The following is a 15,684-nucleotide window of genomic DNA, read 5'->3' as shown; positions in this document are numbered from 1 at the left end:
TTGCATGTGATGGCAGTAGCTGAATGAAATGACACTTGCATGCAATCAGTTGCATGCCTGAGCTTGAATGCTTAATGCAGAAGATTAAGCTCAGTTTCACCAAGACCAAGCAATGACTGATTTTCCTACACAGAGTAATCAAGACCTTGCCTCTAACCAGCACTCTTGGATTGTGGCTGGAATAATTTAATTTCTACTAAATCATCACCCTTGATGTTGTGGAAATAGGAATAGTAAAGAGCTGACGGATCCTTGTCATCATCAAGTTCCAAGCCAGGGGCAGCTTCTCTGTCTCATTTTTGGCACCATTTCACCCTTGCCTGAAGGACAATATTGCATAGCTTCAGTTTTGTGTCTTTTCAAGGTTACTGGTGCACCTGCTGAATCACCCATGCTGTTCCATATTTCTTACTGGGGAAAGTGTATAGATGTTGGCTTCTTCCCCCCTTTCAGTTCTGTTCCATTAGGTTCTCCCATCACCATCAAAGGATGAATATCTGAACTTCCACACAGGCAGAAATTGGATCAGAAGAAGGGGGAGAAGATAGCCCATCATTATGTAAACCTGTCCCAAACAATGAAAATAACCATGAGGGAATCTGTACTGATTTCCTCCCAATGATCAGCAGCAAAAGAGTTAATAATTTCTCCTCTGATTTTTTTTGTAAGCCTACAAGTCTTTTAATTACTATGTGTCCATGAACCATTAAAAAATGGAAAACATTGACACTGCAAAGACTCCTTAGAGCTGGGAGTTGAAAGTCATTGCAGAAAAGAGAGAGAAGCTCACACCACATTAAGGGTTATTGACAAGTTCTTTCTCACTTTGAGAAACCATAACTTGGGAGCCTTTGCAAACTTAGGTAATGTTTCGGGCCAAAATAAATGTCTTTTCACAATAAGTAGTAGAAACCTTTACTTTATATTTAAAAAACACTTTATTGTGAAGAAACTGATGTGGATGCTCAGGAAATCATTGGTTTGAAGCACAGTACTGAGCAGTGCTTTCATTCAGCTGCTGTCTTCTGGGACTGGTAGACAGACCAGCCCCAGGACCTCCTCCAGCCCTGGAACATGCAGTTCTCCTCAACTTCCCCTGCAGATCTTCTCTCTGGCATTCGTCACTTTCCTCAGAATACACCCCGTTCTTCTCTCTGTGGCATGACAGACCTGAACAGAAAACTTTCTAGTTCCAAGTACTTTGAAGACAAGCTGTTGTATCTCTCTGCCATGAAATGTGTTAACCCCATAAGCCCTAGCCCAAAAACTTCACCCAATTTCAAGACAGAAGCTGTCAGTGACTCCCAGGTACTGTAGTTACCATTGTCCACCCAGACAGGCATGAAAAACTATCAACAAAAGTAGGTTTTTCTGCATTTCTCTACACTTCATCAGGCTGTCCAACTTACTTTTTGACACCAATTATATTGTAGGTCATATTCTTATCAACAGGTTACTTTTTTTTTTACTCTTGGTGTCTCACTCTTGTCTTATAGCCAATTTTCTGCACAATAAATCCACCTTAGACCATCTCTTCCCTTAATACTCATCTCTACTTCTCCAAATCGCTAGTCAAATTCTAAGGTGCTTCCTCATTTGATTTGCTGGAGTAGAACATATTTGTGGGGTATGGAGTTAGTAAGAGTGAAGTAAGGATATTTGCAATTTAACCTAGTATCTGTGCATTTCATTAATCCTTCCTCCATCAACCACTTAACCTTTATGGGTGTTCTTATTGCCTCTCATTGTATTGATTTCTGTCCATTTCTCCAATTTAGTGAGATCATGCAGTATTTTAAACCTGTCTTCCACTGCATAACTAGGTTTAGCTGGGGGGTAATTGACATCAATTTAAAGAATGAAAAATTAAGCTGAATATCTGGGCAAAACTTCCTAATGGTGAGATCTGCTAGAATGCATCGCTATCTCTCCGTGGGATTGGTGGCCATTCCATTAGCATGTACATTAAAACCACACTGAAGGAATATAAGATTATAGATTGGACAGAACAACCCTGAAGTAGGAGGGGAAAGATGAGCTGCAAAGCTTTGCAGCTTTCCTCCTATGATCACATCATTCTGGGCTTGCCCCACTCCCTCCTCATACCACCCACCAGTTCTCTGAGGATGTGCTGATCCCACAATATCAACTAATTATGGGGATGGAATCAATGTGGCACTCCCTCCAATACTACTGCAACCTCTGTTGTGGTGGTGGGAGTGTCGTGGTAGCTCTGAGACTTTCTCAAGGCCCATGGAAGAGTTTTCTCACCCCTCTTTGCTACCTCCTGGCAAGCTGTGGGAACAAACGTTTCAGTAAGATCTGTTGCGATAAGAAAAGAAACCATGGTTTTACACTAGGAGAGGGTAGATTTTAATTAGATATAAGGAAGAAATGTTTGATTTTGAGGGGGGTGAAACACTGCAGGTTCCCAGAGAGGTGATGAATGCTCCATTCCTGGAAACATTCAAGGCAAGACTGGGGAGGGCTCTGAGCAACACGGCCCAGTTGAAGTTGTCCCTGTTCCCTGCGGAGAGGTTGGACTACATGGCTCTGAAAGGTCCCTTCCACCCCAAACAGTTCTGTGAGTCTAGGAAGAAGGCCAGAGCACTCTACAAACCCTTGAGCTGGGTAGCAGAGTCCAGGATGGTGATGTATGCTGGAAGGTTCATCTCTCCCCAGTCTGGAAGCAGCCAGGATAAGGCAACACAGGTGAGATCATAAAGGTGTCATCTACCCCACAATATCTGACTTTGGCACAGTCTTTTTCAATGGCACCCATTAGTTCTGTTACCATCCTTCACTTCTTAAAGAAATTACTATCTGATTAACTTTCCTAGCACAATGTTTGAAAACTGATTGCAGAAAGAAGCTGAGTTTTGCTGAGGCACAGATCAGATACAGGAGAATGAAGACTTCTCCTTAAAATACACTGCTGACTCTTAGGTTTGGGAGAGAGCAGTCTGAGCAGAAACAAGTGAGTTCTTTATGCACCTTGATGAAATAGTTTTATTGCAGGAATAGCCAGAAAGAAAGTTCTTCCTCTCCACCTTTAATGGAGAGGTTCTCTCATTTACAAGGGGGAAAAAAAAGAAGCCTATTTTCATCTGAAGTTGTTACTACCAGCAACCAGTCCTCTTTTATTAAAAGAGGACTTTTGTCAGCTCCTGAAAAAGGGAAACATCTTTTTCAGCAACAAAACCCAATATATTTATCTCAAAAGCCAAGTAGGCTGGAATGCATTTTGTTTGGTGGAGGAGGCAACCTTTTTTCTTTCATGTTCTTGAAATTCATCTGCCATGAATAAGCAGATTTTTAAAAAAAATTAAATTTCCCTCTAAGAAAATTTTGAAAGAAACGTTTCCACCGGCTCTGTTCAGTTAGCAGCAGGAGAAAAATGGCTCAGAAATGGCTCAATTTCACAGCTGCTCCCCTGAATTTTTCTGAGAGCTGAGAGAGCAAGGAGAAGACTTGCCAATTTCTGATTTTCTCTTAAGAAAGAAATTAGCAGATTATGGTGTAGCAATGGGGATGTTCATGGGACAAAGGGCTGACTGCAGACTCCACACTGGTCAAGAAGAAGAGAAATAATTTTCTCCATGGCAGGAGACTCAGGCTACAAATTTGTCAGATAACGAGTAGCCAGAGGCTGATACAAAAGACTAATTCTCTTAGTAAAACCCTTGGAGAGTTTCCCAATATGAGTCCAAGGCTGGTAAGCTGCTGGAGGAGATGGGAAGAAAATGCAGCCATCTCATGAGGACACTGCCTCTGGATTTCTTCATTGTGTTTTTTCCATACGGCACTTTTTGTAATTCCCTCTGGCTAGAACCATTGAAATGAAACTTATTGATTGAAATTCTGATCCTATTGATTTTACACATGAGATTTGTGCGAATATGAAAGAGCAGGAACTGCTCTGTAACCGCACCCATCTCCATTTATTCCCTGCTGAACACATGCTGTAGGCTTGCTTGTCCATCTCAGTCCCCTGAGCTTCCAGAAATAAATTACCCAAAATTCAAATACACTGCACTTATTAGCTCACAAACATGTAGTAAATATTACTGGTCTTTGAATCCACTGAGTTAACTTTTGCTTTCTTTTGTCTGCTTTTCTTTCATACCCCCTCTTTACCTCGTTAACCACATGTCCTGTTTTTCCCTTTTGTTTCAGAGGTCAGGAAGGAAAATGGGAAGAACATCTTCTGTGAGGAAGAAGGAATGGGAAAGAGCACTGGGAGGAGATGATGGCTGCCTGGAAGGAAAGTGCCTGTGACTTCATGCTTAAAATACTCTAAGTGCTATTAGAAATGATATTTCTACCCCTAAGGAAATGGTCCTGGATATGGGATCTGGTGAACTCAGGAGAGCAGGTACGACAATCACAGAGGAGGCAGTGAGCAGAGGTCCCAAGTGGAAAACCTACACAGTGTAAGCACCTGGTCACCCATATCCAACAGCACGAACAGCAGCCCCCCTGCCTTCCCCAAGGCCTGTGGGGCAGCCCTCCATTTCCTTCCCACAGCACAGGGATTTCCTGTCAGGCCTCCTGTAGCTGGGTGCTTTTTGGCAGAGAGGTGGAGTGGCTTTTAGAGGCAAAATCAGCAGCCTCAGCATTCACATCTACTTCCAAACAACCAAACCTCCCTTTGCAGATTTCTTGTTTACTGAAATGGTGGGTGTCCTTTCCATGGATCAGGTAGCAATCCTTGATTATCCTCATTTTAGTTTGATGCATTTTACCTTGCTGTGCTCAATACTTCCTTCCTCTCTAGATCTTTTTATAGCAGATTGTCACATATCAATCAATGTTATGGATTAAAGTTGAGTATATTGTGACTTGTCTGGGCCTGTAGGAAAGCATTTTAAACAAAGTTCAATTTATTTTATTTTCCTTGTTGACACTTGTTTTCTTCTCTCTTTTCCAACCTTGTGAAATGGCAAAACCTGCCAGGAAAATTATGGGACTTTAATTCACTAGAATTCTTAAATCACTGTTAGATGTCATGGAATGGTTATGAAAAGAAGGCAGGTCATCTGGTGAGATCTGTGACCACACTGCAGCACAAAAAACCCAAACCATCTGTTAATTACACTGAGGAAAACATAATCCAACATGGTGCTGAAACCTGATGCTTTGCACGGAGCATGTAAACGATTCATGTTGCAAGTGTTGATCAAAGTGCCTGAACTGTGAGGAGCTCCCAAAGGGCTCCTGGCAGGTCAGGTCACAACCACGGCATTGTGGGGTGGGGGCAGGAGCTGTGGGGGAACCTCAGGGCACGGGGGGAGCCAGGGTTGCCACAGTGCCCGGGGCAGTGCCAGGGGAGCCCAGTGCCCACGGACACACACACTGCTGTCACATCCTCTGCTCTGCACTGCACCATTCCTACAGAATCGTGGGATGGCCCGAGATGGAAGCGACCCACAAGGATCATCGAGTCCAACTCCTAGCCCTGAACAGGAGATCCCCAAGAGTCACACCATGTGCCTGAGAGCCTTGACAAAATGCTTCTTGAAATCTGCCAGGTTTGGAGCTGTGATCACTGCCTTGGGGAGTTCCAGTGCTCAAGCACGCTCTCGGTGAAGAACCTTTTCCTAATATCCAACCTAATTCCCCCGGGGCACGACTCCAGCCGTTCCCTCGGGTCCTGTCACAGCAAGAAGAGATCGGTGCTGCCCCTGCGCTGCCCCTCCCGAGGAAGCTGCAGCCCACCATGATTTCTGCCCTCAGTCTCTTCTCCAGGCGGAACAAGCCAAATGCCCTCAGCCGCTCCTCGTACGCTTCCCCTTTAGACCCTCCACCAAGGCAGTCTCCAGCTCTGAGTCACCGGGAACGGGGGACAGCAGCCCAAGGCACGGCCTCTACCGTCCGGGGACAGGCGAGGGGCCGGGCACCGGGGCCGCGCCCCCCGCCCGTGAGGAGCAGGCGGCCCCGCCGCGGGCAGCGGGCGCGGGCCCGGGTGGGGCGGCCCCGAGCATGCGCGAGCCGCGCGCGTCACGGGCGAGGCCGGCGGGAGCGCGCAGCCAGGCGCGCCCCCGCGCTCCCTCCTCCCTCCCTCCCTCCCGCCCGCCCGCCGCCGCTCCCGCGCCTCCATTCGGCTCCGCCGCCGCCCGCCGAGGAGGGGACAGCGACAGTCGGGAGCACGGGAGAGGGACGCACCCTCCCCCGCCGCCAACCCGTTTCCTCCTCCTTCTCCTCCACCTCCTCCCCCGCCTCCGCCTCCGCCTCCCGGCCGGGAAGAGCTCGCCGTGCCCGCTGCAGCCCCGCTGGATGCACTGAGCGCTCGGGCGCGGGGAGAGAGGGGCAGGAGGGAGCCGGGAGCCCCGCCGCGGAGGCGCTGCGCTACCCGGAGCCTCACAGCCATTTGCTTTAATTCTTTTATTGCCCCCCGGCCGCCTCCTCCTCTCTGCCCGCGGGAGCCAGCCGAGGCGGCGGGGGCTGCATCCCCTCCTCCTTTTTTTTTTTTTTTTTTTTAATTTTCATCGCCGCCATGGGATGTACCCTGAGTGCTGAGGAAAGAGCCGCCCTGGAGCGGAGCAAGGCCATCGAGAAGAACCTGAAGGAGGACGGGATCAGCGCGGCCAAAGACGTGAAACTACTCCTGCTCGGTGAGAACCCGCCGGTCTCCCCCCCATCGCCCCCCTCCTCCTCCTCCTCTTCCCCCGTGCTTATCGCACCTCATCTCTCTTCCAACAGGAGCCGGAGAGTCGGGAAAAAGCACCATCGTGAAGCAAATGAAGTAAGTCCCGAGGGGGGAGCGAGCGAGCGGCGGTGCGGGGCGGGAGAGCGGGGCGGGGGCTCGCGGAGGTGAGCGAGGGCCGCGGGCGCCATGTTTACCTGAGGGGACCGCGCAGGCACAGCGCGGCGGGGCCGCCGCCGCTCCCGGCGCTGTCCAGGGCCCGCTGGTGCTGAAGCGGCGCCCCGCGGCCTCGCCCCCGGCGGCCGTGCAGGGAGGCCGGCAGCCCACCTTCCTCCTCGGCGCAGATGTCCCCCTGAAGCGAACCGCTGTCACTTAAGCTTAATGTCGGGGTGTTATCTACTGGCTCTGCGGATTTAAACCAAGGCTCCCTATCGCTGAAAGCCCCTTTTATTGAGCTTGTACCTTCTTCTCTTAATTAATGAACGACGAGCTTGGCCATTCATCTCATTCAAACCTCTCCTGCTCTGGGATCCGAGTCTCCCTATGGTACTAGGCGCTGCTCCTCGCTGGGGCTTCCCACACCCTTTTTCTGTGTTTAATTATATGTAACGGTGTAATAAACAGCAGTGAAGAGCCCCACCGCAAGGTCTCTTCCAAGCATCCCCGTGGCTCGTGTAAATGCACCCCGTAGGAAAGCAGGTGCAGGGAAGGCTAATAGAGGTGGAGGTACACCCGAGGTGCGACTATTCTCCCCCCACCCATTTTTAAAAAAAAATTAAAATACAATGAAATATCCCGTCCTCCCACCGCTACAAACATGACGGGCTGGTTGGAGGCGGGCGCCATCACGGAACGAGCCTGGGCGCTGGTTCAGGGTCTGGATTTCAGCTGGGAGCGGTTGCCGCTTTGCGATGCTGGTGGTTGCAGAGGAAACCGTGCCTGGGAGGGGCCCCCTCGGGACCGGGGTTGCTTAGCGAGGAGCAGAGGCTCAGAGATGGGTGTGGATGGGACGCGGGGACCCGGGGCTGCGCGGGCCGACGGGCGGCTCCCGGCGCGGCGTTCAGGCGGTTCGCGCTGGACAGCGCCCGGCGGGGGCTCGAACCGGCGGCGGCGGGGCCCCTCTGGCACCGCGCTCGGCTGCCTCCGGAGGGGCCGGGAGAAGCCTAAGGGGCTGCGGAATAAGCAGAGGGGCCCGTGCCCGTCGTAAGCTGCAGCCCTGAGCTCCCGTAGCCGCCCCGGGTGTGCGTGAGTGTACGTGTGTGAATGTGGGTGTGAGTGTGTGCCTGTGTATGAGTGTGTGTGTGTGAGTGTGAGTGTGTGTGAATGTGGGTGTGAGTGTGTGCCTGTGTGTGTATGAGTGTGTGTAAGTGTGGGTGTGAATGTGGGTGTGAGTGTGTGCCTCTGTGTGTGTGTGAATGTGGGAGTGAGTGTGTGCTTGTGTGTGTGTGAGAGTGTGAGTGTGTGTGTGTGAATGTGAGTGTGAGTGTGTGCCTGTGTGTGTGTGAATGTGGGTGTGAGTGTGTGCCTGTGTGTGTATGAGTGTGGGTGAGAGTGTGTGTATGGGTGTGTGTATGTGTGTGTGTGTGTGTGAGTGTGTGTGAGAGTGTGTGTGTGTGTGTGTGTGTGAATGTGGGTGTGCATGTGCGCGTGCATGTGCGTGCATCACGGGGGCAGATCTGGGCCTTCAGCCCAGCTTCCCTCCAGGCAGGGTGGCTTAGCAGGTGACCCGGATATTTCTGTATCAGCTCCGTGGCCGCTGTGCCCACCCCTCGGGGGTTCAATGAAACCATCATCCCCGCCTGAGGCAGTGCTTTTCCCAAGGCGCTGCGGGGCTGGGAGGTCTCATTGTGAGGAGACTCGCCTCTAGTGCACAGTGGTGTCCGTGGCTTTTCCCACTGATGTTTGTGTACCCTACTTCTGTAGAGGCTCTGATTATCCCCTTTCACTGTTTGAAAGAGGGCTTTTCTCCCTTTCACCCCCACAGCTGATTTGGGTCTGGGGTGGGGTAGGTTTGATTTGCTCTTGTTTGTGTGCAGAAGGTGGATCAGGAGACATGTCGCTGCAGATGAGCACCAATAAATTATTTAATCTCTAGGAATTGCTTCTGCAGAAGCATGCTGGAATGGCGGGCAATGGGTTTTGGTTGAAGGGAGAGGCTGTAGGAACTACAACAGCGGAGTGCACATGTAGAGCCCATAGGCAGGAGGGCTGGCAGTGACCACACTGGCTATACAATAAGCATACAATCACTCTTGTTTTCCAAAGGCAGAGCTCTTGTTTTTTGAAGCAAATCACATAAAGATAATAATCTGTTTGCTGGACTAGATTGGTATATTGAGGACTGAAATATACCTATTTTATGTGTGAGTGTGTATATATATATGTATATATATACATAAATTTCATTAAAACTACGCTAAGTAAGGCATGCCAGGCTTGCAGCTTTGTACCTAATATGAAAACATCAAGGAAGCTGCTATGGTGGATGGGCTTATAGTGCTGGAAACTGGGAGGCATCTGTGAGTGTGGAAACTCCAGTGAAGTGTGCGGAGGCTGGGGTGGGGACAGCGGTGTTGCTATGAGCACGGCAGCAGCATCTGGAGAGAGCCGCGCAGCCGCGGGCGCGGGGAGAGCGATGTGCAGGCAGCAACACGGGAAACCAACACTGCTGAAAATTAATTTAAATATAATCTAGGCATTAGCATTTCACCTGGTCAAGCTCCATTAGACAGCCTTGCTGAGAACCTAATGAATTCTTAATAAAGATTAAATCGCATGTTCATTAGATTTTGATGAAAGAGTGCTATTTTTTTTTTAATACTGTATTATTGGTGTGCTTCTAGATAATAAATCTCATCCTCATGAATGGCTAAAGCAGCTTCACACTTGGATATTGCCTTGAAAACAAGCACAGGAATCTAGAGACAGATTGGAGAATGCTAAGACAAAGGAACAGAGAGCAGACATTGTTACATAGGACTAGAACATGCCCAGTTAATCCTCAAAATGTTAGGTAGCAGGAGAAAAAGTAGAAATTACAGTAATTTGAGAGTGTAACCAAGATGTAGATAAGGATTTGTAAATGTAATTCAGGATTTTTTTGTTAAATATTTGGAGGTACCTTTTAGCTGGTGAGTGGAGGGTTATCGATCAAAACAAGAGGTACTGGTGAATGACAGAGAGGTGGAACGAGTCTGGAATGTACATCTCAAACAGTGGCAACACAGGCTAGGAATGACACTCTTCTTAGAACCCGTGGTTGTTTTGACATCCTTCAGCCTTGCACTTTGACTACTCCACCTTGGCTGATTAATTTTGCTGTATTTTTTCACAACCAGTTCTGTAGTCCAGATACTTTTACCCATGCCTCAAAATGAAGGGTTGGAGCCAAGCTAGTCAGACGAACAGTTCTGAAAGGCATGGTTGTGCCATGCAAGCCAATGAGACTCCAGAGTGTGCCACAGCATTCAGAATCAGGCTGTGTCCAGATTCTGTTTTCACTCAGCTTAATCTAAAAACCATCTGTAACCAAGCAAAGCTCGGACTTTCCTTTAAAACCCAAGCTAGAAGGTGAGAGTTACTGGACAAGAGAAATTCATCTTCCACTCACACCACCCTATCTCAGTAAATTCACAAGGTAGGACTGCAATGGATGTTAACATATTTTAGATCTTATGTATTCAAATAAATGTCAAGCACATGCAGAATTTGGAACTTATCATCTTCTTTTTTTGAATACCTGGATTGTAGCATGAAATAGAGACTGTTGTTATTCTAGGATATTTTTGTGGGGACTTAAAACTCTGGTGAATATGCTTGTTCATCAAAAGCCCTAGCAGAGCAGGACACCAAGCATATCTCCATCTCTTACTGCTTAGCAGGACACTTAAATCTGTGACATGATCCAGTGGTGAGCAAGGCTGGACTGCTCGGGTGGGGACACCATCCGCTGCCATCAGCACCAGGCTTCCAGGGAATCCAGTGTTTAATGGTGCTTACGCAGAGAGGCTGAGTTAGCTGGCATGGCTTCAAAAACAAGGTCCTGCCACCTACTCAGCAGCCACTGTTCTGGTTGGTGAGCCAGGGCAATATTTCACCTTCCCAAATGAGGGTTTAGCAATAGGTGTGGCACTCCAGAGGAGACACGGCTTCACCTGCCCACAGGAAAAATCTCAGGGCTTGGGTTTTGGATTTTGCTTTTGAAGAAGCAGCAGCTTCTGTCCCCTGCTGAGCTGGGCACAGAGAGCTGGGTCCTGCTCCCTTTCACAAGATGCCAGAGCTTTCCAGCCCTGCTTGTCCTCCAGAGCAGCTACGTGCCTCTTCACCAGAAGTGCTGGCAGTAACTCAGTTGATAGGCTTCTCTGCTGTGCCAGTCATTTTCACAAAATGTTTTTTATGTTAAGTATGAGAAGAATGGAAATATACAATCAGGAGAAAAATACACTAGTGTACAGTGTTTATCTTGAAATATCTACTATCTTCTCCCCAACAGCCATCAGTCCCAACAGCCGGCTGATATATTGTTCTGACCTTTTTCAAAAAGCCCCTCAAAACAGCCCCAGGTTCTACTTGCTCTCTATGTAACCAAATTACTTATAATCTAATGAACTTCTTCAGTGAGAAGCAGCCCCCGCCCACTGGTTTTACAGCAATTTGATGCCAAATGCCGTTGAAATGAAATGATGTGCTGTGAACACCCACTTCAGTGCTCTTTGCTGCATGTCTGTGTCTCAAATCCATAGTGATTTCACACTTGCAGCCCCTTCCCTCAGGAATACTTCACCCCACAGGGGCTAACAGCGCAGAATTGCTTCGCCTCTGCAGCATCTTCCCAGGGACAGGGCTGCAAACTGTGCCTTCATGGTCTGTCCCACTCCCCAGCACAGCTCTTCTGCCCTCTGGCACTGGGTGCAGAGCCCCACTCAGCTCTGCTTCCATCTGGGAGCTGTTTGATCATTGTGGGAGCTGGCAGCCCAGAGGCACAAACCTCACTGGAGCACCAGGTCAGACCGAGCCATCCTCATCCTTACTTGTCTCCTGCTGTTTTCCAGGATTTCTGTGATTTAAAGCCCAAAGTAGAGCAGTGACACGCTGCACCTGGGCAGTATTTGAGCTGGGTTTCAATACGGAGGGGAAAGAGCTGCAGCCCAAGCAGGGGAAAGGGCTGCAGCCTTCCCAATGAAGTTGTATCATTCTCCCAAGACCTGCCCCAGTGCTCTCTGCCGTGGGTGTGGATTTGGCTCCGTGCATGTGGCACACAGACCCAGCAGGGCTGTTTTGGCAGTGGAGCCTGCAGTGAAAGCAGTAGCAAACTGCCTGCTGGGGCAGCTCTGGGATGTTGGGATGGCAGCTGGGCGCTGTGTTACCCACCCTGAGCAAGGCAGGGTCTCCTGCCAGGGTGTCAGAGATCATCTCAGTGACGGCTGCTGTAGGAGGGGGCTCTACCCTCACGACAACTTTTTTCCCCACCTTCACAGATGCTTTCTTGCATCTCTGGATGCTGTGGGTGTCATGTTCCACAATTTGCAGCGGCAAAGCACAGGGAGATTGCTCCTGAAACAGGCAAGAATGAGAGCTGAGAATAGAGAGTAAGGCTGTTCATTGTGGCTTGTAGTTGCAAAGACTAATCATGTTTTCAGCATTTATTTCCTTCCTCTTGGATTTTTAATTGTGCCAAACCAGTAACAACCATAGTTCCTTCTTTTATATTTGAAGTTCTTGTTATTAGACTGAGAGAGATTTCAGAGAAAAGCAGTAACAATATTAGGAGGCAAGATGGAATACATTTTGGGTTCATGTTTTTTCTTTTTCCTTGACAGTTCTTAATTTGTTTCTTGTTTTAGGGACTCATAAAAGTAAAAATATCTTTCAGTGACAACAGTGAACTGCATAGCTTCTCCTCTTCCAACCCAGTTTTAAAACCTCAAAAGAAATTTGCCTGTCATATTCTGACATGACACATCTAGTCCTGTTGGAAATGTTTTAGCAATCTAATGAGATGAAAGCAGTTGTTTTAATGAGCTCGAAGAAAGAGACGAATCTGCTGCACAAATGTAACCAGGGATCTGTTTTGTTTTATGGCTTGGCTAACCCAGAGGTTGTAAGAAACATTAGATTGACAAATGAATTAGGTAACAAATTAAAGAAGGTTATGGTTTTCCTCTTCAGTCTGTCCTTTCCCATTTGTCTGACATACAACTTCATACCTGATGTGAGTTCTCCAGGGTGCTTACCTGTGGAATATGGGGGAGATAATCAAAATGGGTGAAGAATGAAAAAGACACAAATAATGGAGGTCAAGGCACTGTGTTGGCTCTTCCATTTGGTCTGGTCAAGAGAAAGAATGAAAAGAAGTGCTTCACTGATGGCCAAGGCAGAAGCAGGTTGCTGGAGAGTAAGAGCAGTCAGGAATGTCTCACACTCTCATAATTACCTAGTTTTCTTCAGTCCCCTTTCAGAGTTACAGCCTGTGTCTGCAAGTATCGAGCTCCCTTGGTTTCTCCTGGATCTGCAGGATACAAAATCACAAAGGAGTGTTGAAGCTGGTGGATATGCAGCCAGAAAGCACAATGCAAGTGCAGGTCCAAGAGCTCAGTTTTGCAAACTCCTGCTCAGATAGTGAAGAAGCCAAAAAGCTTTTCTGATGAGGCAGCAGTACACAGTGCACAGACAGACCCATCCTCTACACTCTGAAGTCCATGGTTACACCCTGACTGCAGCTGAGTGTGAAAGATGGGATTTGGTCCTTTATTTATTACATTGGTTTAAAGAGGAGCTCCAGCAGGTAAGAATTGCCAAAACCTTAAATTCAAGTGGCCAGGGTGTTATAGAGTCTAGTCCCTTTTCCTGGTGCTATTGCAAATCTCCTGATATTTGGGAGTTGTGTAGAGCCTGAAATTATTTCTCTGGAGCTGGGCTCAGATGATGACTGGATCAGCTCTGATTTCAGGTGGACTTTGCTTAGATGTGTACTTTGTTTTTGAAAGAAAACTTGCAGCTCTCCTCACTTCAGAGAAAAGTTAAAAAATAAATTACCTTATTCTAGCCTGAGTACTCAAGAATTGAGTATTCCCAAAATGAAGGTGAGGAAATCAAACACATCTCAATGGCTTGGTTACTTTTGAAGCCTGATACCTTTTAGCATCGGCAATATTGAAACCAGCAACCTCGCTTATTTCAAATCAATTTGAATGCTACTGACCCCAAATCCTCTCTTGGAGCTCTCTGGACTTTGGGCCAAGTTCTTCCTACACTGAAGATGATATCTGTTCAATCCGTAGGTTTTATGAAATGTGATGAATTTCAAATGTTTCTGTGACACTTGGTGGGATCCTGGATGTTGCTAAGTTTCATTCACAAAACCAAAACCAGGAAACAAAAGGATCTGAAAGGCATTGGCACATTAAATCTACAGCTGTTTTTCTTGCCTTAATTTTTTTTTCTCTTACTCTTAGAGGGAAATACTAATGATTTGTGCCATGCATTTTCTAATGCTGAAGAAATGCTCTGCCTTATGTAAAAATCCCCCTAAACCATTAATTGAATCATTCTCATTTTATTTTTAAGACCATTCAGGAAAATGACAGATGTAAGGGAGGTTGGAGGATTAGAGTCCTGATTTATAAGATGCTCTTAGGAATCTGCCTAAAATCAGAAAAGCCAAAAGGCTGGAAAATGTTACTGAGTAACACGAAGCAAAGGAACTGATGGTTTTCTAGTGCTGTAAAAAAAAAAGAGAAAAAAGTGTTTTAATCCAAAACTCAATAATTGTGCACTTACTGTGATATTAGAATAAAACTCTTGATGGAGGCATTTCTTAACTTACCAATAAAAATGCTTACTCTCCCCAGCTTTCACGTTAATTGAGAAAGAACTGAGGAGTGCCCTCAAATGGGAGCCCAGGAAACTTTGTAGTAAGCTGACATCACTCTTTTTTTCTAATTGCTAATCAATAAAGTTTTTGACATTGAAAGGGAATGACTGGCAGAGCTGAAATTACTCTGTTTTTCTTTATTCTTGGGCATGTCCTACTTTGCTTGGTCACCAAAAATTATTTCAGTTCATCAGCAAACCTTTTATCTGAGTATAAAATCTGTAAGCCTAAAACAAAGGAGCTGGAATACACCAGCTTGAGAGAGAGACAAGAGAGATGGGTAACACAGGGTCCTCCTGCAATATAAAGAGTTTGGGCCATGGTTGTTAATAACCCTCTTCTCCTCATCAGGCCCATCTGTGGGGTCTTGTGTCCTCAAAAGCCAAAGACAATTTATCATATCTTCTATTTGTCTTTCAGCAGAAATTCTGCTGGTTCATGTTGCAGGAGCTGCTTATGGCAGAAGGTTGGGAGATGCTGAACCTAGTAAGTGCTTTGAGATGTCATCTCTGACAAAGCCCATAGCTCTTGACTGACTGTTTAGGATTGAGGTGTTCCAGCAAAATTGGGAGCAGGTTTCAGCAGGATCCAATGCAGGTAGGAAATATAGGGTTTTATAACAAGGAAAGGGATTTTCTTCTCTTTGGCCTGTGTCAGGCTACGTAGTGTAGGAATAGGAAGATCCATGTTTCCACTGGGAGGCCATGAAAAATGTCTTCAGTTGAGTGGTTCAGCAGCCTTTCACTTGGACAAGAGAAAATATCCTCTTTAGAGAATTCATGACCCCAGTCTTACACCTTGGCAGCGAGGCTGACAATGGACATTTTGTCTCTGTGCACATCCCTCCGCTGAAACGTAAGCCCCCAAGTGCTTCAAACAGTCTGGAAGGCAGAGCAGTGACTCATGCTTTGAGATTCCAGCAACTTCAGACTTGTATTAAATTCTCTTGTCTACAAGAGCATAATCAACAGCAACTTGTACACACCATAACAGTCTGGTACTTGGAGTATTTCTGCATCAGCTGGAAATCATTACAGAAGGGAATAAGATGAGAATGGGCCTCTATTGAGGAAAATATCACTTAAATGATAAAAATGTGTACTACCTTCTAGCAGAATTGGGTGGTTTATCCTCACACTCTTAGAGCTCATTGGAGTTAGTAGCT

The 15,684-nt window shown here is 47.1% G+C and overlaps 1 protein-coding gene across 2 annotated transcripts in view; it reads left to right on the top strand.

Moving 5' to 3' along the window:
* The first annotated feature begins 6,065 nt into the window (after positions 1 to 6,065).
* Positions 6,066 to 15,684, top strand: part of GNAO1 (G protein subunit alpha o1) — a 141,233-nt gene continuing 131,614 nt past the window's right edge. For both annotated transcript variants that reach the window (XM_030955717.1, XM_030955716.1), the window contains exons 1-2: positions 6,066 to 6,614; positions 6,703 to 6,745. In XM_030955717.1, coding sequence (XP_030811577.1) covers positions 6,497 to 6,614; positions 6,703 to 6,745 — 161 coding nt within the window. In that variant the 5' untranslated portion in view covers positions 6,066 to 6,496. The remainder of the gene's footprint in view (positions 6,615 to 6,702; positions 6,746 to 15,684) is intronic.

The sequence above is a fragment of the Camarhynchus parvulus genome, chromosome 11 (genome assembly GCF_901933205.1).
Source record: "Camarhynchus parvulus chromosome 11, STF_HiC, whole genome shotgun sequence".
Classification (NCBI taxonomy): Eukaryota; Metazoa; Chordata; class Aves; order Passeriformes; family Thraupidae; genus Camarhynchus; species Camarhynchus parvulus.
This window is presented reverse-complemented; position numbering and strand designations above follow the sequence as displayed.